Raw genomic sequence first — 27,241 nt, forward strand, 5'->3', positions numbered from 1 at the left:
TCAGTTTCAGGGAAATGACTTCTTAAGGAACAGTAAAGCAAGCACTGGAGTATTTTGTCAGGTTGGTGTCTGCCTGGCTCAAATACACCTCTTCATTTTCAGTCTTGATCTTCTACCAGCTTTCAAATCAATCCTTTTCTTCTGTTGGTAAGGAAATCACTGCTTCAGTTGAGCTCAGAGGGCTACACAGTTCACACTCCTGGTGGCCATCCCAGAGAGCATCATCCAGTCCTTCCTGTGGCCCCTCAGGATGACACCTGAAGGGGGTGGTGGCCGTGGGGGTGACCAAGTGCCCCAAAGGTTGGCTGCCATCAGTAATTCCCAACCATGCAGGGTGATGGGGCTATGCTATGCTACTGCCTTCAGCTGCCAGGACCTGGGGAGAGGATGGTGGAGTCCAGCAAAATCCGGTGTGGGGAGCACTTCTTCTCCTTGGCTGGGCACATTCCCTGGCATCTGCACAACCAACCAGCACATTGCATAGACTGGGACTGAAGGGGGTTTAAGTGCAATCTTAAAATCTGGCCATTTCAGGAATTTCTGAAATAAATTAGAAGAGGAATTTTATTTAGTTGTTGTTGTTTTTATTTTTCTTTAAAGGGATCTCCCCATGGCTCCAAATCACTGTTTTCCACAAAGCAAATGAACATGAAGTCTTCTCTCATCCTCTTGCCACAATTTCTGTGTCGCCTTTATCCTCCAACAGTTGTATTTAATCAAATGGCAGACAAAACATCCTGTCCCCAAATCCTTCCCTCTTTTTTCCTCAAATTTTAGTAATTTTTTTCCATGCTTCCTTGATTGTTTTTTTTTGTCACTGATCAAGTTGGAAGCAGAAGCTTTCCAAAACAATGACCTGGAGCTTCAGCGATCCACATCTTGCAGATAAGTAACAAGCTACATTTATGCACTGGATTATTCCATATTAAAACCCTGGCACTTTTCAAGCAGTGATAATTTGGAACAACAGAGACCATGTGGGGAAGGGTTTTTGTCAGTACTGCTTACCAATATGCACTGTTAATCCATCACCTACAAGAATTGAGATGGGGCCTTTTGTCCTGCCAAATCCCAAAGGGTTTTGCAAAGAGGACAGCTCCCATTGCCCTGCCAGGGCAATCCCTGAGCAGGGGTTTGGCTGTCCTGGTTGGGAAGGAAGAGCCCTGCTCCCTGCCTGCACTGCCAGTGCCTCTTCCTGTGGCATTCCTGCCCTGCTTACTTTGGGAATGGAAATGAAGCTCATGAACCACCTCTGAACTGGCCGGGCAGGACAGGAACAGCCTGGCCCATGCCCATTCACCAAGTGCCCCAGTGCCCACAGCCCAGCTTTTCCAAAGGGACACCCCCTGGGCACTCCCAAACATCTCCCACTCAGAAAAAATGCATTTCTGCATAGCTCTTGCTAAGAAAAGGCGGCATCAAAGGTCTGCCCCCAGGTGTTATTGCACACAGAGACATGCCAAGCTCACTCAGGGACACATGGAACACGGATTTGTTTGCCAAAGGAGAGGCTTCAACAGGCTGGGAAAATCCCTGGGGGGTTCCTGAGCAAGACACACTGTGTTACAGCAGGATCAGGCTGGGGTGCAGAATGCTTATTTCAAATTAACTCCAACAGAGAAATAATGAGCACTGAGTTTATATTTCAATAAATTAAGACAGAAGCTTAGGTGAAATGTGGGTTTATATGCACAGAAATAAATTATTATTTACTCACATTTGTGCTCATGCCCTCAAATATGAAGATATTTGTAGGGATTAATTAATATTTATACCACATTATAATAAATACCCACAAGAGCTTTGCATGAAGACATGCTATTTTACCAATGTAAAATCTGTTGAAGGTCAAAGGGATCTTTTACTTGTGTGTGGATGGCAGGATCAGCCTCTTTACTTGGAAATCTGTATCAAGTGTGATAATTTAAAACTTTAATTAAAGACTCAGTGACACATTATCTACAAAATGTCTTCCTGCTGCCCAGTATTCCATCACAAATGTCTTCAGAAGCCCAGGCTGAGTAAGCACACTTGCCAGGAAATATTCCACTGTGGACATGTTAGCTTTTATCTGGCTCCTTGGGCAACAAATTCTTTTGTTGAGGATTGGTGACAATAAACTTAAATTGGAGGCAAAACCAGACCCAACCCAAAAATGTATAATATTTGTTTTGTTCATCCCTCAAGAAAATGAAGCACAGGGAATTTCTCCCTTTGTGCAGCGCAGCAGGTGAGAGTTGCTTGAAGCTGGCAAAGCAGAGGAACCCATTTAATCTGGAGCACAGATTAAACCAAATGAAAGGATGTGAGGGATGATACAGTGGGGATGCCCCCATCCCCTGCTCCCAGACCTCATCCAAAGGGTTGAAGGAAATGGGAAGAGCAACCTCCAAGTGATGCACAGAAAGGGAGCTAAAACACACACAGCCCAATAGCAGGGCTCACCCCACAGCAGTGGATGGGTTTATGTGGAGGGACAAGCAGAGCTCTGGGAATGAAGGGCACAGGGTGAGCAGAGAAGGGCCCAGAACACCTCACAGGCACCTCTGCAGCCCTGGCCATGCAGACCTGGCTGGGAATTTTGGCTCTGGCAGAGTGGGGGGATGTTCTCACAGAACTGCAGCAGGACCTGGGGCAGGAGGGACAGAGGTGGGGGCACCACGAGCTGCACTCTCACAGTGCCAGGCACTTGGAGGCTCCACACAGCAGAGAGTTAACAGCGGTGACACACTTTTGTCTGGAGGAGTCACAGGGACTGGAAAGAACAACTCGAGGCCATAATTCTGCGGTCTGTCACTACCAGGAAACGTGAAATCCAGTGACCTTTCATCTCTGTGACAGAAATGCTGCACAGCACCTGGAGCCATCGCCCTCAAAATCCACTCTGACAAATTGGATGATAGGACATGAAGGAGAAAACGTCCTCTGCCTCCTTCACCCCCAGATTGGAGCCTCCCAGTGAAGTCTGCATGCTCAGTGTGGAATGTGGGATCCCTTGCCAGGAACAGCCAGCCTTGAAGGAGCTGCTGTGGTTAGTGAGGCACGAGATAACAATTTCATTTCTTTGGCCAAGAAGGAGCAAATCTCCCAAGCCGTTTGTTCAGACTGCTCTTAAATGATGGGAGAGAAATCAGTATTGGCTTTCTATGAAAGGCCAGGAATGTTAGAATCAACAGATTTTTGCATTATCACAGAATCACAGAATTCCAGACTGGTTTGGGTCAGAAGGGATTTCAAAGATCATCCCTTCCATCCCCTGCCATGGGCAGGACACCTTCACTATCCCTGGCTGCTCCAAGCCCTGTCCAAGCTGGCCTTGGACACTGCCTGGGATGGGGCAGTCACAGCTTCTGTGGGCAGCCTGTGCCAGTGCTCACTGAATCACAGCACTTCTGCCCTTGGCAGAACATAATTAATAAGGTTATGAAAATCTACCTGACTGCACGGAAAGAGAATTATTCTCTCATTAATAGCAGCAACAGCTAAACAAGCAGGCAAGTCATGCTCCTAGCATAGTGCAGCAAATGATGCAGGGCTGTGCTTAACCTAAAATAAGGATTTTCCCTACCAAAACTTTAAGGGGTAGCTTTTGAATTGAGGATTTGCACCACAGAGAATACTCCCCGCCCCAACAACTGTATCCCTTGTGCTCTTCTGTTTGTCAGCCTGACATTACAACCACAGGGACTAAAATCTTTTCATCACACCAGAACATGGCACTGTGTCTTCACCACCTTGGTAGAAGACAAAAGCTACCCAATGGAAGGAAAAAAATAAATTTAAAAAGGGTGTTTCAGTCATTAAGTGGGTCTGTCAGTTTGTGTTATCTTCATGCATTTGTGAAACTGAGCTTTAATTGGGTGGCTGAAGCAGAGAGCTGCAAGACAAGATGTTGGTCTCAAGATGAGCACAGAGCTGAAGACACTGTGCTCCTCATTCATTAGGATGTGTCAGAGGGATTCAGATGGGAAGGGACACAGGAATGGCTGCTACACTTCCATTTTAATCTCTCAGACTGTAAGAGAAAGGTGAACACTGTGTGCCACACTCAGCCACATCCAGGAGCAGTGACAAACTCTGGTATCAGATTTCCCACGACATAGGAACTGCCTTGGTGCCTACCAATTTCTGTCATGTGGGAATCACTGCATTACATTGTGAAGGACACAGCCAAAACTGCCAGCTTGGGCCAGCTATAAGCCAGCCAGCCCCAGCAGCAGCAGCAGGAGCAGACAGCCCTTCCAGCTGAGGGGTGTCCCTCCCTACAGCCAGGCTGGAACACCAGCAGGGGTGCAGCTCCCCCACAGCACCCCATGCAGACATGCTCCTCCATCCCAAGGAACGGCCAGGACCTCCACTGGCTGAGCTGTGCTGCAGCCCCAGAGACCAGCATTCCCAAGGCATCCAGGATGCTCTGAAGGGGGTGGTGGGAAATACATCCCTGCCTAAAACAGGTCTCAGATGTAGAGCTTTATGTGTATCCCCAAGAGATGAGCAAAGAGAGCAGTGGAGAGATTGGCTAAAACCATGGATGAAGCCTCCTGGTTTCCCTGTGAGGGTTCCAATCACTTCACCGTGTCCCACAGTCCCTTCAGCACGCAGCCAATCTTCCTCCTGCCCTCCTGTCCTTGTGCCACCAGCAGGAGCTGCTCTTTCCCTTTCCCCCTGGCTGTTGTGGGAAGAAAGATGCTTCTCAGCCCTGGTCACCAGCACAGAAAGCCACCAACCCCCAAAGGGGTCCTGGGGGGAATGGCCATGGTGGGAAACGCAGCAGGGGGCTGTGAGAGCCCCTGTGAGCCTGCACTCCTGGGAAGCCCAGGGATGCTCACAGGTGGCATTGATGTGACACAGGCTGGGTGGGATGTGCTGCCACTGGAAATGAGGGGATTTGGGATGGTGCCCTACCTGAGACAGGAACAGAGGCCACACAAGCTGCAGAGGTGTTTGTTGGGGTGTCAGTGGGTCTGAGCTCAGTGACAGGCCTGGGGACAGCCTGAGTCACCAACCCAGGACACCAATCTTGGTGAGTGTGATGAGAAACCTCACAGCCAAACACAGCTGTACACAAAGGTGGTGCACAGAGCCGGGTAACAAACCTCTCCTCTGCACTTCAGCAATAAAAGCAAACCAATGAGATTTCCTACAAACATTTTCTGCTTTCCAACAGAAACACAAAACTCAATGAAAATCTGACAAAATATTCTGGAACAAAAATACAGATACAAACCTCAGGATTTCAAGTAATATTTATGGTGTAATTTTCCAAACATTTTAAATTTTTCAAGTTCCTTCAGTAAAAGTATTTTATGTTTCAACTCTTTGCCTTTACTCTGTCTGACAGAGCAGAAAATGTGTTGAAAATGTTATTTCTTCACCAACATTTTCATTTAGGTACAAAAGCAGCCATTACTCTTATCCAGCAGCAGTGATGTATGTAAGAGCAAATATATACGGATAGTGAATTCTAAACACAAGGAGATGAATCCAAGGAGCCATTTCTTACATGTTTAGAAAGCTGTGAAAAAGTTTATGTGCAGCTGCCTTACCTTTTCATCTGTCTTCACATCTACATTAGGAGAAAGGTGCTGTTTCAGAGATGTATGTGAGTACAGGCTGTGGTACAAGACCCGGGAGACCTTTTTGGAAACAGGTTTATTTTCCAAAGAGGTACTTCCAGTCATTCCAGAACATTTCTTGAAAGTATTGATGAATCTAATTCATGGAATCACTTCAGCAGGACAAGGGGGGGCCAGTGCTACACAGAGACTCCAGCACACAGCCAACAATGGGTTCTTCTGGGGTTGGGGGGTGTCTTACTGGCCACAGGAAAAGTTCTGCCACTGATTTTGGTGAGTTTTCCCTTGGCCTTAAGCAATAACCAGTGGTTTGTTAATGCAGGGACAAAGGCCCTCTCTTTTCTCATGTACTTGATTCTCCATTAGACTAATTTTGAGAAAATAACAAAGAAATGAAACAACAATCACTGACATCAGGACTCAATCCCATAAAACCTTTGTCAAGCCAGCCATTCCATCTGCTCCAAGGAGAAGCCACAGGCCAGGAAGGGCAGCTTAAATGTTCACCCCATAAGCAAAACATTAGGAGAAGGACCAGCCCGTGCCAATGGAAGCAAACCCAGTAACAGCACTTCAATCAAAAGTTCCCTTTGTGTCTCTGTTAAAGCCAACACGGTTCTTTCTTACCATTTTTGCAGACAGGACAGCACTGCTCTGGCTCATAGACCGGGTTGACACACTCGGGGACTGCGCAGTCTGCTACAACACAGTGAACTTCATTGCTGGGCTCGCAGCGACACCATTCGCATGGCGAGGGCTAGGAACAAATGTCAGATTAGCCCGTGGCCTCCCGCAGCTCACAAGTTTGCAACATTCCCATCTTGCCACAAGATAAACACATCAGCGCTCAATGCCCCTTGACTGAGTCATTCATCATGGCTGATACAAGTTAACCTCTGGCACAACAGAGCAACAGCTGAAAGAGGAAACCACAACATCAGAAAAACCAGCGGGCCCTGTTTTCCCATGCAGAGTGCCGGGTCTTTTAGGATTTTAGGTCCCTTTGCCAAAAAACCTGAGCTGCAGCCTCTAGGTTGTACCTTGCTGTACCCATCTGTTATCCTACATGTGTGGCCAGAAGAAGAGCAGGATTTGTGGAAGGTTCATTCCAGGAAGGGAGGACAGGTTGATTTTCCAGGCCATACCCATCTCTCACACAGACCACCATTGCCAGCCCCCCCAAGCTGTTGGAAGGGTGCTGCTGGCATGGCCTGTCCATCCCCCAGCCTCCTGGGCTGTTTTCATTCCCACTTTTCAGAGCAGAGGCAAACAGTGTTGCTCTTGGAGGGACAAACCCATTTTATTCTGTGTTTGTGCAGCACCTGCCTCAGGGGTCTGTGAGCACTCCTGTAGCACAACCATGAGATCTCAGCCTGGCCCCTCTCCTGCTTGCTTCAACAAGGGTTGTGAGCAACAGTCCCACATAAAATACATAAATAATTAAGAGACTGAGTAATTCTGCTGAGTCAGGGAATTCAGGATTAAAGCACCCAGCGAAATGGTTTTGTTTCAGCACCACCAATTTGGCCTGGAAGCTCTACCCACCTCCAAATTGTTACTGTCTCGACCTTTAAAAAGCTGTGAAAATCTGCTGCAAACATAGAAAGGTCAGTGTTTTAAGGTTTCCAGTGCCTTATGTGTGTGCTGGTGTCATGAAAGCATGGCAGCAGAGCTAAGGAAGGAGAATAAAAGGAGAATTGAAAGGAAAATAACTTCCTTTCAGTTCCAGTAGGTTTGATATGTAACTCCCAGTTTCTCAGCATCCATCACTAACATTTCAGTGAGTAAATGTGGGTATTGGGAAAAATTCTGCTTTATGTCCATTTGCAGCTGTGGGAATTCCTCAGTATTAAAAAATATTACTCAATATTAGAAAATAAAGTGGGATGCAAAGAAAGAAGGATTCATCCTGATGTATTTCAGACCTCAGTGCTGGGTCACTAATTTCTACAAGATAGATATAACCTGTGAGCCCTGTTTGTGGCTTGTAAGAAGCTCTTCAGTTCACCTCTAAGAAGCTTCATGTGTCTTGAGTCGAATAATTTATTCCCAGAAAATTTATTTCTACCTTCAAATGCACTAATTAAAGCTTCCCTTGCTTTGTCTCAGCATCTGCAGTCTATAATTCCCATCACCTCTCATTTGCTCATGGCTTTGGCAATTTAGATAAAATCAGCACTCCTTGAGCAAGGGAAGAAGTGTGTGGAGGTGGAATTCCTCTCTCTAATTATCGCTCCTCTTTCAATCCTGCTTTGATTTCTGTCTGAAGCACCAGGAATCTAAATTCATTTGACTGACATTTCTTATTCAAGGCTATTTAATAGGAAGAAACAATACAGAAGCAAACAGACAGAGCTATTTGCTGAGGGATCAATAAGAAAATTGCTGCTTTGTTTTTACTCATTTTAATCACTAATTATATGGAGCAGTAGAACTAGATCTTGTGATTTGTGGAAGCTTTCACCGACATCTCCTCCAGGGCTTGTACCCATCCTCACAACTCCAGTGGCTGCAATGCTGAGGAATAAGTGATGCTTTTCCAGGGCTGCAGCCCAATGCAGGGCTCAAAGGGGATCAGCACAAGCAGAAGCTGCCCCTGGACGACTCTGCAGCTGAGCAGATGAGACATGACACACACATCTTCTGCTCAGCCTTGGTGGTGCAGCCTGAAAATGACACTGTGACAAAGCAGGATGTTGCCTGATGCTCAGAGCAGCTTTCCAAGCAGGAAGAGCTGCACACAATTAGAGAAGGAAAGCACACCCTGGCAGAACACAGTGAACTGATGCTTTGAGAAGGCTGACCTAGAACAGAGTTACAGAGTAAAGCAGGGATTTATTAAAAGGCCTCAATGGTTACACCTTGGGCAGCACAAGAGCCCAGCCAGGGTTGCACCCAAGATGAACCAAAAGGGTCACAAAATGGATGACCAGTCACAAGGTCTCACACTTTTATAAGTTCTGCTCCATTTGCATATTGGAGTTAATGGTCCAATTACAGCTTTAGGCTATGAAGTCCCATCCTCCTTGTTTTTCTCTCTTCAGTCCACTGTTTATACTTTTTGGGCCTGGAGTTGTAACAGTTGTCCTTGGACAAGCTGGAAAAGGACTGTTGTTCACCTACCCTGTGAAGAGAGCTTGCTAACACTTAGTATGAAGCTCAGAGTTACACAATAAAGCAGCACAGAATCTGAGAAATATAAAAGCCAAAACTTAAGGCATCATTCTCCCCTTTAGAGGCTCGACCTAAGCCACCAGATGAAAAGGCAGCTTTGGCATGAACCAGACCCTTCCCTGCCACCTCCTCCTCCTCACTGTGTTAAGGTCAAGCCACTTGGTCTTGTCACCAGGATCTTCCTCTATCTGAGCACTTAGGTCACTTGTCAGTGCCACTCACCACGGGGGACTCCTGCCCTCCTGTCCTCTTGGTTTATGAGAGCCTGGGCACTTTCTTCCATGGGACGTGCTTTGGGATGTGATCTGCAAATCCCTGCCCGTTCAGAAAGGACTTTGCCCCAGGCACACTGGCTGAGCATTTGAAACTGTTGTCTGCAGGCTCTGTATCCAAGCTATTACTTTCCCTGGTGCTACCCTTCTTGTGGAACAATTCTGGGACACTGGCCAAAAAGTCCTCTGTCTGTTGGTACAGGCAGCAGGAAGCCCAAGCAGCAAAAGGACAAACTGGGAACCAGTGAAGAACAGGGAACCAGCAGAAGATGTCCTTAATTTTGGTTTCCTATTTCCCAATTTAAAGATTTATCCCTCATGACAGAGGGGTGGTTTACACTTTTGCAGCCACCAAAGTTCAAAGAACAGTTCCAGAAAAGGAGCTCTCATCCCTGCTGAAGGATACTGAAAAAACACAGGGGGTTTTCTGGAGTATGAGGGAGAGAGGACACTGTCCCACATGAACAGTGCAAATGCGTTATCTGTGTCCCTTTAACTGGTCTTCTGGAAAGAGTGTTAAGATTAAAGGATCACAAAAGGTGGTAATTTACTCACTCCTGTGTCCAAGGCAGGATAATCTCTTAGAGACCTCTCTAGGGAAGGATTTATTAGGCAGGATTTCAAGAGCTGTTGGTGAAGAAACATTCTGACCACTGCCCAAAAGGAAAGGGTGCTCCTGATGCCCAGCCACAACATGGACACATATCCACACCATTCCATGGTCCTGCCCTGCTCAATATGATTCCAGAAATGGCTCTATCAGGAGCAAGCTGAGCCCTTCTGTAGAAGGTATCAGTCAGTAGAGCAGCCTGACTTGGCCAAACCAGTGCAGCACTGAAATTCTTTTTACCCCCTCTCCACTCCTCATGGGGGTGAGAGCAGTGACCCTCAGAGCCAGTGGGGTAACAATTCTTGGATGCTGTTGTCAGGGCAGGGGCCAAGTCAAGCCAAGCTGGTGGGAAGCAGACGTGGCCAACATCTATCCACCATCCATGGGCTTTTAACAGCAGCTGAAATGGGGCACAGAGCACAAGGGGCCTTCTCAGCCTCTGCACTGACCCTAATCTCTCCTTCAGCCAGTCGCTTCAAAAAGACTGGAGCTGCACAACCCATTCATAACCACCCCTGAGATCACAGCCCCATTTCTATTTCTCTTCTGTTCTACTGATCTCAAAGAGGACTGTGAGCCCAGGTTTGGCTGGGAGGGCAGGTTCAGTCCCTGGGCAATCCTCTGTGGGACAGCCCCATCACACCTCAGGATGGCCGGAGGAAGGAGCCAGCACTCCCTCTATTGTGTGCCTGGAAAACCTGAGTCTCAGGTGCTGTCAAATGGGAAACATCTGCAATCAGCAGAGTTTGTTAACAATGCAAGAAGGAAGGGAAATTAGAACAGAGAATAGAAAATACACACGGCTAATAAAGATTTTATGTGCATGGGCACATAATGATAAACTTGATAGACGACATAAACAAACACATGGAAAAGGCAGCAAAGGCAACAGAATGAAAAACAAGATACACCCTGAGCAGGGGAAATGGGGAAACCAACCAGGATATGGGTGCTCCACCTCCTGATCTTCACTCCTGCACCCACACACACCAGCTCCCCACTGATTTCACCCTCTTTTTGGAAGCAAATGCCAGCAGATGGAGGAATTATGACTGCTAACATCATCCAGCTACTCCTCTCTTACAATGCTGGGCACCACCTGGGTCCTTCTTTAGTCTGCTACAAGGTTTCAAAAATTTTTTTACCTCTGAGGTGTCTATTTTGTGAGCAGGCCCTCTAAAAGTCCTCTAAAAGGTGGGCACCCATAGAGATCACACAATCAAACAATTCTTTAAGCAATACTCTACAAAACTGATTATTTCCAAATATAAGGGAGAGGTAGAGAGAAGAACATGGAAATCTGGATTCAGAACTCAGAATGGTTAAATCTACTCCTTTATGTTTTTCTACAGCTGAAGAGATCTGAATTAAACTGGTACAATCACACCAATAACTGACACACAAAACTTCAAGATTTTAGGCAAGACCTTGCAAGAAGCACCTCAGTCATCTCATTTAGTCATAGGAATTCTCCTGTTGCAAGTACTTACTGAACCTCATCTCTGTATTTCTCCCTTAGCTCATGTCTTGGCCATAGCTACAGCACCTGAGCCACCCCTCTGCTGTCCCAAACATGGGAAAGGCTTTTCTATGTCCTCACCACGTAGGGAATATTCTCCTTGAGTGAAAGGAGGAAGCACATCTGTATCTGTGAAATATCATTTTGCAGCCCTCTTCTTGCCTGCCTGCAATCAGGATTTCTCTGTCTTTCTGTCTGCTTGTCCATCACTCTTAGCTGCTTCTACAACAGCTCTGGAGAGGTGGAGAGGGAGTGATTTACCTAAGACAAACTAAAACCCCTGCAGATGACATCTGACTGATACTTTTTGTTCACCTGCTTGTTCTGTCAGTCAATGAGAAACCATTTCCCTCACTTTCTGCTCTGCTGCCACATTCACCAGGCTAACTGGTTTCCAAGCCAGGAGATGTCTCAGACCAAGTTTGCAGTTCTCTGTGATCAGTTGGGATTCTTCCAGCTGGCTTTGCTCAGACTTGGGGTTTGAGGCTCACACCCCTCCAGGAGCTGGGAAAATGCTGCTTATTTTCCAAGCAGCCTTCCAAGACTAAAGTGCTGTTTGGTACCTGAGGATTTCAAGAGCCAGTAGATCTTGTATCATTAAAACTCTTACTCCTGGAGACCTTCCACTCCATGAATTTAGACACCAGCTCCTCCAGGCATGTTTAGCTCAGCCATTTCCCAACACTTAGGACCTCTCCTCACTTTTCCAAGAAAAGGCCTTGAATTGTGTGGCATTTTCTTTGTACTTGGGTTTTCTGCCTCATGGAAGAAGATTTACATCTTTGCTGAAGTCAGGCTGCTCAAAGCCTGAGATACAGTAATCAGGATTCGTTGTGCTGCTCTCTTCCCCTTCCTCCTACAGCTCAGCCTGAAGAGTTTTTGTACAAGGATGTGCCCAAATCCCATCCTGGAAGCTTCACCTCATTGCCAAGGTCCCATGAAGTGGTGCAGAAGGACCAGGTTCTTGTGCTGCCTGACACACAACAGCCCTTCACCAAGCAGACACAGCTCCTACCAGACTGTGCAGAGCAATACAGACTTCACAGCTATTGTATCAGGAATACTTCACTTTTCTTTTGGGGAACAAAATAAGTGCTCACAACCACCTAATCATGTTACAATGCACCCACTGATCATCATGCAGAGGCTGTATTGGAAGACAATCCAAGTATTTTCACTGGATACTGTTATTGAGGGCTGTGGTGTTCTTCAGTCAAAAAGGTGAATTTATAACATGGCCTGAATGACTGGAGCAATCTGCTTGGTTGACTGGAACACAAAGAGGGGTATAAGCACAAAACTAAGCCAGTGGGCTTGACTCTGAGCTCTGGGGAAACCCAAGGAGTCATCACCTCAGAGCAAAGGCAGGGGAGATACCAGGACTCTCAGTACCACTGCAAACCAAAATCAGGCATTTCAGCTCCCAGCTCCTTCAAACACCAAAAAGGACGTGGTGTCTAAGGATGTTCCTCTTCTGGGTGATACTGCAAAGGGAAAAAATGCTTTTCTTGGCAGTTTTACTGATTATGGAGTTGAAATACTTTCTCCCCCTTCAAGAACACTTTAGAAGAAGAAGTGCCAACCCCTTAAAAAGGAAGTGCCATCCTCTGCATTTCTGCTGATGCCAAGGTGGTTTGGGATGCAATGGATGTCAGCTGGCAGCTCTGCACACTTAAGGCATCACTGCCATAGATTCAGATCCATGAACTGTATCCACACTCACCTCCTGCCCACACTCTGGATGTGTCCCACCCCTTGCAAGTGCTGGGCTCCAAGAAAAGGAAGACTGAAAGCCATGGCTGCTGTCAATCCCTCTCTCTTTTAGTTTTCAAGAGACTCCCAGAGAGAATCCCTCAGACAGGCTGGACTGAAGGCATCCTGCTCGATGCAGACAAAACAGCAGGAACAGCAGAGTGATGCAGAGTGACGTCTGTCAAATTGGGCACTTCATCTTAAGAGGAGCTGTAACTTTTAATGACACTATGGACAATGGCAATTCTGATGGAAATTATCCCTGTAGCTATAGTTTCAGGTGGGGAATTTATTGGCAGGAAGCAAGAAAGGGAAGAAAGTTTGAAAGGACCAGATGAGTAAATTTGGAGGCAAAAATGGCTTCCATATTATGGCTGAGGTGGGAAGTCATAAACCAGGGGAGAGGAATAAAAGAGGAACTGGGATAGCACTCATCAGAGATACTCCTGGAGGAGAAATTAGAATCATTTTCATTGTTATTGAAATTGCCTGTGATCTCAGACAGATTAGGAGAAGATTGCAGGAAAATTCAGAGAGCTTTCAGCTGAGAAATTTTGCAGGTGCCAAACTTGTGGACAAGGAGCTGGTGAACAAGTTCCACCTGAAGGTGGGACTGAAACCTGCCTACTTCTCTTCTGAGCTGCTCACTTGGCTTCACTATAAGCAGTGTATAAATAACAATCTAATTTGTGTTAAATATTTAGTAAATGGCTCTTTTGTATGTGCCAATACAAAACCCCTCAAAGTGCAAAAATTTCTCTCATTTTTGCCACTTAATTAATAAAATAAAAAGCATCCAGCCAGCTAGTGGATACAATATAAATTATACTAAAAAACCTGTAACCACCTGGATTTTCCATAGGTGGAAAGTTGCTCAAATCAACAATATGTTGAGTAATTATAGACAAGCACACTCACTGAAAACACCATCAGGTTGCAAATGACTTTGCAACAGGAAAAAACTATTAAGTCATTAGATAATTTATCTGCAGTGAAAAAATTGGAGCTCTATCCTACTTATGTGGAGCCCTAGCAATACAAATCAACTTTGCCATCCAAAAACTGAAAAATGCTTGCACCACACTGCAGATTGGCTAAACCAAGCACCTGGCATCCAAGAAGCAGCAGAAGCAGATGCTGAGATCCTGTTTTTAAGGGAGCCCTCAACACACACACAGACATTGCTAACACAAGAGTCTTTCCAGGGTGCTGGTGACCAGGCTTGGACTCTGGAGCTGGAAAAGCACAAGGATGCTCTAATCCCTCCAGCTGTGTATTCCTCTCATTCCTCATTGCCATGCCTGTCCATGATCACAAACATTTTCCTTGCCATTCTTTGTACACATTCCTGGGGAGCCCTATAGATCAGCAAAGGCAGATGAGGGGCACAGAAGATGCACCTCATCCTGGCTATCCTGGGCCCACATCTGATGAGTCAGGGCTCTGATGGCTTTAGGAGCTTTGCACTCAGAGATTAGCTCTGTGCCACACAATCTGATGAGTTTAAAAGGCTCCTGGAACCCTGTCTGGATCTGAAGAGTGACTCCTCCATTAGCTGATGAGAGAGACAGCCTTGAGCTCAGTCCTGGCCCCTTTTCCACCAGAGCTGTGTGTCTGCAGTCTCGTGGTCGCTTTTCCCTCCCGAGAGCAGCAGCAAAGCTTTCTGTAAAAACATGACTTTGCATTTCCTCCGTGAGAACACTCTCTTTGCTTTGATCTATGTCTCATTTTATTCCTTACAATAGTTGCACCTCACCTACCCTGGGGCTCTGGCACTTTGCTGATAATTTTTATGACTCGATGACAATGGTGTTTTAGTTCAGACATGGCCAGTGCCCAGGAAGGGGACTCCTGAAAGGTTACAGACATGACAGATGGCTCCAACGTGTGATGTGCAGCCCTGTTCGGACACACACAAAATGTCTGCGTGTGCTTCACCTTTGTTAAGCTGCTTTTAATGTCAGCAAGGGAAGTGAGCCCAGCTGGCAGCTTTCTGCTCTCCATTCCCTCCTGGCTGGCTTTTGCAATGAAGGAGCCAGATGCAGGAGAAAGCCTCCTGGAGCAGGGAGAAAGGAATGGAGGCCCTGGTCAGAAAGGTGATCCCTTTTACACATGTTTTCCTTATACCTGTGCCTGCTGTTTCCTCCTTTGTGCACACTGAGATGGGAGAAGGTGGCGAGATCAGCTCCATGTACTGATAAAACACTGAGTTTCCATTATAAAGGAAGGTATAATACAACCAGACATCACTGGGGAGGAGATGTGGACCTTGGTCCTGTTCCTTCTGCAGCTGCCAGGGAGGTTCCTGTCCCTCAGGGGATGTCATCCTTTGGTTATGAGCACAGGCTGGGAAGGATGTGAGCTGAAATCAGGTTTCAATGGGTTACCTGTGATGAGAGAACACACTGGGCTCTGCTTACACAGGAGCACACTGGGCTAACCCTCAGTCACAAAGTTTTGCTGACTGGGATGACCACAGCTAACAGACTGAGAGATTCCCTGCTTTCAGGAGCTGTTTCAAACCCTACTGCTTCTCCAAGCATACTGATTTCACTGCAATTCCCAAAGAATTACCTCTGATATTACCACAGAACAGAGTAAGGAAGCCTCACACATCCTTATTTTGCAACTAGACTGAGCATTGTCACTACACAACTTATCTAATTACAGCTTTTAAAACAGTAACTAGAATAATTGGCTGATTGAGCACTTTTTTAATGAATGCAATTCTGCATAGAGCACATTCCAGTGGCAACAAACACATACCTGCACTTCCCCTCCCTCTGGCAGGAAATAGTTTCCTAAAAAACCTTCTCACCAATGAGCTCTGGATGTTTGTAAGGATGACATCCTTCTTCCTAAGCTGATGACCTGAGGACCTCCTCCTGCTCAGCAGCCCCACAGAAACACCCTGGGTGACAGAGACAAACAGCTTGGGAGAGCCAAGGATGAGCAGGTCTCTCCTTGGCACAACAATAAAGCCTCAGACTTGATTTTACCACTCTTGGTAACACCTGCAGGTACTACATATTCCATTTTCTTAACAGCAAGGCTCCAGCAGCCATGGAGGGAGGGCAGGAAGGTGCCAGAGCTTCTCCACTGGCTGTGCAGAGATATCCCCTCTCCTTCAGCAGCTCCCTGGACAGCCCCTTTCTGGAAGCCAGCAGAGCTGATGGGCTTTTTCCTGCAGTGAATCACTGAAAGCCCAGCCCCAGCTCTGGCAGTACCAATGCTGGGCACACATTAATTCCTGTGTCATATTTACTGGGGAAATACCAATCCCTTGGGATTGCATGTGCAGGCTGAGCTCTGCACTGTGACTAAAACCAGGGGCCTGTGCTCAATTCCTGCTGATTCTGAATAGTGGGGATTCAGGTTTTGGGTCTCATCCATTTCAGTGGAGAGCTCTGAGACAGTTTGTGTGTGGCACAGCCAGCATCACTGAGCTCTGAGCTTTTTAGGCCTCCCATGTATTACTGTGCTCTATTTTCTTTCATGGATTTTTTTAGCCAAATTCTGAATAAAGCCCACCTTCTTCCACCTATTGGAACAATATATTTGTGCATAATGTGATATATATGTTACAGAATCAGTAGCTAAATTCATAGCATAATTTTAAAAATAGGTTTCACTATAGATCAATATGACAGGCCTATCTATTTTAGTATGTTTTCTTGGTACAAATTATGACAGAAATACAGTAAGTCAGTAATTTTAGATTCCTTTGCATAGACATTGTCACTGTAATTTTGCCAGGAGGGAGATAATAAATCATACTTTTCCATCTGACTGATGTTCTGTTTCCCCTGTCTGATTTCAATGGCTGTGTGCTATCTTCAGAGCTGGCATTGTTCATGGCTCCTTTTATTAAAGCACAGGCACGTTATTGAAATTTCTTTTGTATTATGATTTTCTAGCCATATGTGAAACTGCAGAACACACAAGAAGGGAAAAAAAAAAGCCCCACTTGTTTGAGTCATAGTAGAAAAAAAAAGCCTGCTGCACACATCTTGGAGAGAAAAATGCCAATATTACAATGGGGGACCCATGCTGGCCCTCTCCACCCAGGGCTGGCACACTCTGGTTTCTCAGAGAAATGTTCTCTAAGAGCACCACCCCAAGTGCTCCATTCATATTTGATGAGCTTGCACTCCAAGGCTGGGTACCTGGTGGTCAGAGCCAGGCTGTTGTTTACACCACTTAAATTCTATTTCTGTTCAGAAATTTCTATTTCTGGCACACTTCTGGGGGGTGGGGAATCCCTTTTTGGTTTCACTGCCTCCTTTTCTCCAGCATCAGGATGGACACACTGTGTTTCAGGGGCTGAGAGCTGCATACCTGCCTGCACGTGCCTTTTGATGAGAGGCCTTGCTTTGCTCAGTTAAATTCAGGTAATTGCATTAATAAAACATTTTAAAGAGAATTACCAAAGGAGAAGGAGGTGCCACTATTCTGAAGTAAAGGTTTCCATAATGATCTGAGAAGCAGTGGATGATAATGCTATGCTTACACAGTCCCTCATGTATTTTGGGTTCTGATTACACCCTGAAGAACCCTGCTAGAGCTGTGTCCCTGCTGTGCAAAGCACTGTTCAAGAAGACATAAAATCAGCAAGATACAAAAACCTTCACTGAAGGGTTACAGGTGATTTGTGGACAAAACAAAGCAATGAACTTAAGATATAGTGGCAGGGAACAGGGGAGAGAAAAATAAAGTAGAATTTTTGCAATGAAATCCTGCCTCTTTTCAAGTCAGCAAAAACTTTGCCCTGGAAGGAAAAATGTCACCTTTGCTGCTTTTTTTAATTTTTTTTTTTTTTAACAGTGTGGAGGAAAAAGGCATGAGCAGGGTTTGTTTTCTCACCTCTCCCCACTTGTGCTGATGCAAGGGACTAACACTTGGGCATTACATTTTTCAGTGAGGATAGGTCTGGGAGGAGGCAAGGTGGAAGGGGAGAGGACAAGGAAGTGGAGAACTCATTGGGAAGGGCAGGCAAATAAAGGCAGCAGCAGAGGATAAGCACTGGCAGAGCCAATGGCTAGAAGAAATTCCAGCTCTGTGCTTGGCAGAAAGGAGGACAGCCACTGAAGAGCATCCAAAAAATGTCCAGAGTGTTTTCCAAACTCAAGTTCACAACTGCAGGTTGAAGCTGCCCTTCTCACTTGAACATCATCAGGAAGGCCAAAACCTCTGGTGTTGCCACCCAAAGGGTAACTCACCCAAGGTTCTGCCAGGCTAACACAGATATTTCAATGTCTGTGCTTAGGAAATTCCTGCCACTGCCCTGGAGGAGGATGGCACCGTGCCCACCCTCCTGCAGGGACAGGGAGCAGTCCCTGCCTGTCACTCTAAAACGGAGAGAATATTTCAAGATGTCAGCTTGACAATCTCTTGTGAACTGACCATTTATCTCCCAGCACTGGCATTTTGCTACACATCCAGAGGTCTGCAAGAGGTTATTGTGGATGTGCCTCTGCTGGGTGATGAGAGAGCCAGGAAGTTCAGAGCTGATAGTGGACTTTCCAACCTGACAACCCAACCCTCTTCCAGTGGCTCCTCACTGTGGCTACAAATACACTGCATCCATGCCATAACTGCATTTCTCAGAGGTGTTTGCTTTCCTGCCAGTAAGTCATGCAAGAGAGCAAACACTAATCAGCACTTGGGGACACTGCTGCCTCAGTGACATTTGCAGAGCTCTCCATCAGCTGCCAATGAACATCCATCACACTGCAGAACACTGTCTGCTCAGCTTCCCATCAGTGCTGGCTGGGGACATTCATCCCAAACACAGCCATGGGGACCTGCAATAACCAACACCAATCCCCATTTGCTTCTTTCCTGGCTCTGAAAGATGTCTGCTCCTACAGGTGAGCACAGAGCACCTGGGCTCAGAGCTTAACCTCCAGGACTGAAATCAAGGCAAGGATGATGTGGGAGAGAAAATGCAGCTGCAAAGTCACCCTGAGAGCCCCTGCCAGATCCCTCTGGAGAAAAGAGCCTGGGACTTCCAGCATCCTTCACCCCTTCCCTGTAGCCACCACAGCTGCCTTCAGCCCTGCTCTGAGAGGGGGCATTGGGGACCTGAGATACCACATTGCAGTCCAGCAAAGAGAAAAGCAGAGAACAAGATGGGAAATAGAGAGAGGGATCCCAGAACAACCCACCAGACCTGCCCTCTCTCCTGCCTCACAGGTATCAGAATCATGACCTCCAGGCATCAATCTGCATTTTAATCTGCACATTTGAATCAGATCATGGCTAACACTACAGAGATTGTGCTGGCCTTTTCTGCAGGTGGAACCCTAGCCTCAGCCAAAGCTGGGAGTAAATCCCACTGAAACTAGGGAATGAGGCAGGCCCCAAACCCACCAACATCTCCCAGGACCCATAAGAGATAAAGATGCTACAAAGATGCTGCCTGGGGTTACTAAGCCATCTGTCAAAGACACAACATTTTACAAAAGGATACAAGAAAAATTCTCAATGGGTTTGGATTTATAATTGAACTTCAGCATTTCAGTTGTACATGTTAATGATTGAGGGGCACAAGCATAAATATTTGGACAGCTGTCTAAGCTACATGGCTTGTTGGCATGTTTGTATTTTGTGCTTATGGGTGTTGTGACTCAAAAAATCAGATGTACAAGATCTGTTCACTAGAAGAAAGCTAAATATTCAAGAAATGGGTCTTTGCAACTACTCCTTTACCCTGACAGCATTGCAGTTACTGCCAGTGGTAAGAAAAAAAGATTGAATCACATTTGGATTTCTCACCCCAAAGCTGAGAAAAAAAAAATAAATCTAGAAACAATTCACCCAACTGGAAACCTCTCATAGATATTGATATCCTAGGAAAAAAAAATCCAAGAGAAAAAAATTAATCCCAATTTGTGAAAGATCAGGCAGCTGAAATTTCTACAAGATGAGTCAGTCCTGGCACACATACACAGACACACACTTGCAAAAGATTTTTAAATAGAGGCTAATTTCAGCTGAAACTCAGCAGTGACAAGCACTTCTATAGATGACTATTTGAAATCTACATACCAGCAAGAGTAAATCAAGTGGGTGAAAGGGTTCTGAGACCACATAAAACAGTGCCTCTGTGTCCACTGAAAGCAGCCTGGGCCTGAGTCAGAACAGCCTCTCGTCTTTGACTTCAGTGTGTGTGCAATGGATGGGAGAAAGTTTGCAGACATTATAAATTCAACAGGATGAGGGAAGAGCAGAGCTCAGAGCCTGTAAAACCTATGAACTGCTCCAGATTTCATCTGCAGAGATAGCAGGTATAATCTTTCTTCTGCTGAAATAAACAACAAAATGCTTGGATGCCTCATAAAGTCAAGACTTCAGAGCAGCAGCTTCCTGAATCTCAAAGTTCTGCCTTTCCTATAGAATTTATAAAGTCATAGTTCACAGGTGCTTCTTTATTCCCCACAAAACAGTGATCTTCCATTGTCTGACTCTCCTACAGAACTTTGAGGGGAAAAAAGCAACCCACTGTTTATTCTAGGTAAACACAGAGGTTTCCAAAACATTGGTTTCTGCCCTATCCCACAACATATTGGGCTTTCAGCAAAACACAGGTCCAGGTCAAAAGTTTGACTGCCAGCTAAATAAAGTGTGAAGGATCTGCCATTAGCTCTGGACAGAAGGTTACTGTGTGTCACAGTGGTGTGACACTGTCTACTTGGTGCTTCCCAGAGGGTGCTGCAACTTTGCTTTCCACACAGCACCCCAAGTGCTTGAATACAGGGAACCAGATGGCTCCTAACTCTCTCCAACAGCTTTTCTCTCCTCTATTCTGTTTTCCTAGAGTTTAAGCTGTTATCAGGATGAAATTATTTCTTTCAGGAAAAGAGATCACTACTTTTCCACTTAATTCACACACAAGAGATATTTTTATGACAAGATCTATCTCTCCCACTGAAATCTCCTCAGAGTCCTTACAAATTTCTGCTTCCTAAAAATGAGACCTTATAGCTCTCACATGTAAACCTGATCACCTAGGTGGGATATCTCACCACTTGACAACAGAGCTGTCAAAATAGGACCACTGAAGTGTGATCATGGGATGAACTTGGGCCTTCCCAGGGCAAGAAGGATCTGAGCAGTTATATCAAGATCAGCATCTTCACATCCCTCAGCAAAGCAAAGCAGGTTGATCAGGGTGGCCCTCAAGGAGATGCCCCTCATACATCTGCTTTATCCTGTGTTTGTGACATTAAACTGTCTTGGGCAGACTCAGTGACTGCAGTTCCAGATGGACAGAGAAAGATAAACACAGCACACATGATAGAAAAAAGGAACTACTGACTGCTACCTTCCCTGAAAATGCCCATTTCTGTGAAAAACAGAACTGCCATCTATGTTACTGAGAATTGTGAAGTACTCAGACCTGTATGAAATTATTTTCCTTGCAGGAAAGACAACAAACTGGCCAAGTGTATAATAAAATCTGGCACTCAGCCAGGAGGAGTTACAGGCTGTTGTTAATTATGGAGGTTCAACTCTCAAAGCCACATGACCTGAACAACAAACTTGTGTACCTGCAGCTTTTACAGCCCCTGTTCTTCACTGGGAAATGCTGTTTTCAGAATTGAATAGCACAATTGAAAGCTCGTGATCAAACTCATTAGAATGAGAACTGCAGGTTGTGTAGTGGTTTTGGAAAACACTGACTTGTTTTTAAGATCTATTTCAGGATTTCTTTATGACATTCCTTACAATAACTCAACCATTACAATGAATCCCCATGCTTCTCATTGCTTGAGATGCTCATCTACCCAGGATTTCATCTTCTCCATTCTAGACAGCTTCATCACAGTTGAAGTGAAAAAAATAAATAGAGTTTACCATCTACTTATTTGCATGCTCATACAGTTATGAGTAACAGCTCTCAGTACCATGCCATCAATTTTTTGCTATCCAAATTGCAAAAGGGGTTCTTAAAAAGCACTCAGTAGTGGGTTACACAGCCTTGGCAGTCCAGCATGAGCCATGCTATGAGCAAAGCAGGCTGATGCAGAGGGCTGGCAATTCCCTCAGAGGCTTTGACTGACCACTGGCCCTCAGGGATGCACATAAAGGGGAGGTGACAGCTTTTACTTGAGCCAGATCTGCATCACAGCTAAAAATGACTTCAACTTCAGCATTCATCAGTGGCAGTAAGCAAATACTGAGTGCCTTTGAGAGCTCCCACCAAACATACAATTCCTAAAGCATACTAGTAGGAAATACTGAAGAAAGTGTTCCATACCTTAAATTCCTCCAAGATTTTGTAATTTTTCCCATGATATTCACAAAAGTTTTTCACTTCTTTGCATTCTGGACAGCATCCATTGTGTTCCACTTTTGTGCACTTTGGGTGGATTTTAGGGCATTCTGGTTGATCACAAACAGGTCCATCCTCAGTACAGATACAGGGACAGTTGGAATGTCCTGGGAAAAAACGTTCTCCCAGTTTGTACACAAAGCCACTGTCATCCACACAGCCCTTCCCCCGGTAATCATCAAAGATCAGATTGTCATTACTGGAGGTCTGGTCCCCTTCATCAGCGGGGTAATCTTCATGGTTGATGGCAGCTGGAGTGACCAAACCAGGGAGCACAAACAGAAGTATCCAGGCTTCATGGATGTGAAGAGCCATCCCCCTCCTCAGCTTCTCCATGGGACCTCAAAGCCAGATACAAACAGCTGCTTCCATAGGGAGACCAGTGTTGTGGTCTGAAAACAAACAGTTTCAAGTGAGAAAAAACTCAAAATTCAAGGAATACTGACTTACAGAAGTCATTGTTTCAACCAGTACCAAAGAATAAATCAAAGTTTTTAACTATCACTGTTTCATTTGAATTAAACCTCTTCTTAACTATTGGCAAAGAGAACAAAGCATGTGAAATACCTAAAATTAGACACACATGCCTGGAAGCATATGACCATAAAATATCTCTGAAGGAATGGTGGTTCACAGAATCATCTAATTTTTACTTTCCTCATTTTTGCAGTTGAGTTTTTGGATGCACCAGAAATTAAACCAGCTGCCTGAAATCTCATGGTGATGGGCAGCTCGGAGGGTTTTGAAGCCAAGTTTAAGGATGGTCTAAACCTCCTGTGAGGGCCACTGTCCCTTGGTGCTACGGATGGAGCACAGCCCACTTCATTAAACCGAGGTGGGAAACCCGAGCTGAAAAAGGAGTTAAACATAATCTGCTGTCAGATCTGTGCCTGATCTGAAAGATGGTGCTGGGTTAACTTGGGCTGTGAGAGATGGAATAGTACAGAATCTTATTTACAGCATTTCTGAAGAGGGACTTTTGAGCTACCAACACAGCCCAGCCTGCAGCAGGTACGTTTAACCCTGCCAGAGGCAAAGATGCAATTCACCATCCCCATTATTCAGCATTTCAGTGATTCCCAGCAAAACCGCCGAGTGCAGGACGTTAAATGCCTGCATAATGCATGGAGCCGCTGAAACGTGTCGGCCTGATTAAGCTGGAGCCTTTCTAAAACTTCGGGAGCGACCTGCGGTGAGCTGTGCTGGAGCGGAGGAGTGAGCACGGAGCCCGGCAGGGAGAGAGAGGGGCTCTCAGTGACCCCCGGAAAGGCTCCGTGCCGGTGCCTCGGGAACACCTCTGGCTGCCCACAGTGCCACATCACCGCCACCAACCTGCCCACACACCGGTGCAACCCCGGCAGCAAACTGGTTTCTGACCCCTCTTAAAAAAGTATTACAGGAAACTTTTAAATGAGATGAAATATCAGCATTACACGGACTGCAGAACTACGGAGGCAGATGCTGGCACAAACCAAAACAAGAAGGGTTGTTGGGGCGTGTGTGTGTCATCATCCCTTCTCTTCCTCCATTCCCAGAGCATGCACACCCAGGCTCACGGAGTCTACACAAACATGCATTATCCCCCACACACGTACTGCCCCCACCCCTCAGGGTGACATTTTTATATACTGGCTTTTTTGGTGGACTGCAGATGTTCAGCAGTTAATTCTCCCCTAATTGAAGCAAAAAAAGGAGCAGCAGGAGGAGAAAGCTTTAATCCCAGAGAAGCAGCTAAAGGATCCTGTTGACCAAGCAGTTTTTCCGAAGCCACAACAGAGGGAGACACCGGATATTACACAAGATTTATCAAATTCGAAAAGATATCTTCTTAATTGAAGTACTAGCTGTGTTTCCATCACAAGGACTGTGCACCCTCTTGTTATTCCTATCAGCAATATCTCGTGTAACATGCTGTTTGGAAATCCAGCGATTCATGCAGATACGGCTGCTTTACATATCTACAGAGGAGAGCATCTCCCCACCTAACGCTACAGGTAGGTTGCAACACTGCAGATTTGTGGGCATTTAGGGGAAAAAAAAGAGCAGCAAACAGAGTCATTAATATCTGAGGAAATGTGAAACACTTGTGAGAATTTGCTGGAGTTTCATGAGGAAGCTCTCAAAACAAATGCGTGTGTATACATATATGTATATAAAAGTTCTCCCCAGATATTTTGCTACAGCAGCTGAGATGTCCCACAGCAACTCACAGGCACTCGGCTCGATCCTGGAAACCAGACAGACTGCAGACGTCTTGCACGGACACATTTCAACAAGTAAACAAATGCTGCTTGGCTCAGAATTAGTTTACAGCTTGAACTTTCTCACCATTTCTCATCCTGAGAGGGGCCAGGATCATAGGTAAGTCTCTGAAACGTTTTCATCCGCCTTCCCTCACCCCAAGTAAATAATTCACACCTACCTGATCGGGCTGGATGTGAAAGCTGAGAGGGGTCACAGGCCAACATGGACTGAAAGGTTAGAAACAGATTAGTGAAAGCAGTTCTTCCTAATCACGTTTTCGGTGTTGACTCATGGACAATCCCTTTTCCTCCACCTCCCATCGCAAAACGGGAGCGCGGCAGCCCAGCAACCACAACATGAGAACTGAGCTTTAACCCGGCGCCGACGATTCAGAGGGAGCAGGATTCAGGCGGTCCGGAGGCTGCGATGCCGCGGAGAAGCCCCGGTGCCAGCAGCAGAGTCATCGCGGCGAACTTGGGCTGCATCTCCTCAGGTCTCGGGGCGGGCGGGGGAGAGAAAACAACCCATCCCTGTCCCCTCCCTGTGCCCGGCGGATCTCCTGCGGCTCCAGCTTCGCCTCGGCGGGGGAAGGGGGGGAGCGATCGCGGGTTAGGCGGGAGGCAGGCGGGGGAGGGCGGGCGCAGGAGCCCCGCGCCCGGCGGGCGGGCGGCCCCCGCGCCCCTCCGGGGACTCCCCGGCCCGGGCGCCGGCCATGCCCGCGCCGCGCAGCTCCGCGCTCCCTGCCTGCCCCTATCACGATTAATTTTGCTTTTAGCGGGGTGGTGGTTAAAAAAAAAAAAAAAAAAGAAAAAGAAGAGAGAAGAGCCGGGGGGGTAAAACCCAAAAAATAATGCAGGGGCGGGGCGCCTCCGCCCCGGCCGCTGCTCCGCCTGCCGCCGGCTGGGGCGACAGCTCTGCCCAGACCTGCCGGTCCCCCTCAGATCCACCGGCTGGAGCTCCTGTCAGCCCGGCTCTCTTCAGCCCAGTTCCCCTCAGATGCACCGGCTGGAGCTCCCCTCAGCCCGGCTCCCCTCAGATGCACCGGCTGGAGCTCCCCTCAGCCCGGCTCCCCTCAGATGCACCGGCTGGAGCTCCCCTCAGCCCGGCTCCCCTCAGATGCACCGGCTGGAGCTCCCCTCAGCCCGGCTCCCCTCAGATGCACCGGCTGGAGCTCCCCTCAGCCCGGTTCCCCTCAGATGCACCGGCTAGAGCTCCCCTCAGCCCGCTTCCCCTCAGCCCAGCTCCTCTCGGCCCCGCAGCCCCCTCAGATCCACCGGCTGGGGCTCCCCTCAGCCCGGCTGCCCTCGGATCCGTGGGCTGGGGGTTCTCTCAGCCCCTCCGCTCTCTCCAGCTCCGGCTCATCGCCGCTGCCCCGGCGCTGTCCGGGAAAACATCCCCCATGGCCGCATTGTGGAAACTTCGCCTCATCTTCCCACAGGCGGCTGCGCCGGGGAAGGGGCGCCCCGGCTCCTGTGGCTCGCGCTGCGCTACATTAAAAATCAATCTCCTTGCAATTCGGCTGCGCCGGCATTAGGCGTCATTGTAAAGCTGTTTCTCCAGAAACCGCCAAAAGAGAGATTCTTGGCGTTGGGGAAAACGCGGTGACAGCAGGAAGAGGGAGAACTAGAGGGGTTTATTTGGATAAAACGCTAAATAATGCTCCGTTTGGGCGAACATTCCCCGAATAGCGCAAAGACGAGCTAAGCTATAAGCGCGCAGTGCTGCTGTCAGACCGCTCTCGTGGAAGGCGATGTCACTGTGTGTCACTGTGCCCAGCTCCAGAGGCAAACCCTGCCATCGGCACCCGCGGACAGCAGCGAATCCTGGCTGTGGAAGCGCACGCAGCGCACCTCGACCCCGGGGCCGCGCAGGATGGAGAGCTGGCCCACGGCCAGGGACAGCACCTTCACGGAGCCCTCGCTGCTGGCCAGAGCCACCAGGTCACCTGAAACACACGGCAAAGGCATCATCGAGGTTGGCAAAGGCTGCACAAGAGAGCGGCACGGGAAGTTTTGAGATGTTGGCTTTAAAGAGACTCGCGTGTACTCCTGTTTTCTGAGATAAATTAACAGAAAGTTGGACGGATCAATAACAATGAGATTGGATTTTGGAGTAATTAGGCCAGTCTGGAGACCTCATGTTCTCCTCACAAGGAGCCTGGCTACTTAGACAGAATGACAGAATCTGCTCAGTTGGAAGGGTCCCACACGGATCATGGAGTCCAACTCCTGGCCCGGCACAGGACACCACGAGGGTCACACCATGTGCCCAAGAGCGTTGTCCAAACCTTTTTTGAACTGTCAGGTTTGGAGCCGTGACCATCCCTGGGGAGCCTGTGCCAGTGCCCAACCACCCTGTGGAAGAAGAACCTTTCCCTAATATCCAACTAAACCTCTCCTGACACAGCTTCAGGCCATTCCATGGGGTCCTGTCACTGGTCCCCACAGAGCACAGATTAGTGTCTGCCCCTCCACTCCCCCTCACAAAGGATTGGCAAACCCTGGAGAGTCTCCCCTCAGTCTCCTCCAGCTGAACAGACCAAGTGCCCTCCGTCATTCCTCACACAGCTTCCCCTCAAGGCCCTTCACCATCTTTGCTGCCCTTTGGATGCTGTCTAATAGCTTAATCATTTTTTTATGTTACAGTGATGAGAAGTGCACACAATACTCAAGGTGGAGCAGACCAGAGCAGGACAATCACTTATATTTAAATACAGTTGTTCAGGGACAGATTCTGAAACACAGACGGAGCACCAGA

The 27,241-nt window shown here is 47.1% G+C and overlaps 2 protein-coding genes across 3 annotated transcripts in view; both read right to left on the reverse strand.

Moving 5' to 3' along the window:
- VWC2L (von Willebrand factor C domain containing 2 like) overlaps positions 1-24,700 on the reverse strand; it is a 43,423-nt gene extending 18,723 nt beyond the window's left edge. Inside the window, exons 1-3 of the mRNA XM_059476232.1 lie at positions 24,663-24,700; positions 22,166-22,632; positions 6,204-6,333 (exon numbers count right to left, since the gene is read on the reverse strand). Coding sequence (XP_059332215.1) covers positions 6,204-6,333; positions 22,166-22,576 — 541 coding nt within the window. The 5' untranslated portion in view covers positions 22,577-22,632; positions 24,663-24,700. The remainder of the gene's footprint in view (positions 1-6,203; positions 6,334-22,165; positions 22,633-24,662) is intronic.
- A 1,407-nt stretch (positions 24,701-26,107) lies between these two features.
- SPAG16 (sperm associated antigen 16) overlaps positions 26,108-27,241 on the reverse strand; it is a 375,678-nt gene continuing 374,544 nt past the window's right edge. For both annotated transcript variants that reach the window (XM_059476201.1, XM_059476200.1), the window contains exon 16: positions 26,108-26,429. In XM_059476201.1, the coding sequence (XP_059332184.1) occupies positions 26,248-26,429 (182 nt within the window). In that variant the 3' untranslated portion in view covers positions 26,108-26,247. The remainder of the gene's footprint in view (positions 26,430-27,241) is intronic.

This window comes from Ammospiza nelsoni, chromosome 7, assembly GCF_027579445.1.
Source record: "Ammospiza nelsoni isolate bAmmNel1 chromosome 7, bAmmNel1.pri, whole genome shotgun sequence".
NCBI classification, from domain to species: domain Eukaryota; kingdom Metazoa; phylum Chordata; class Aves; order Passeriformes; family Passerellidae; genus Ammospiza; species Ammospiza nelsoni.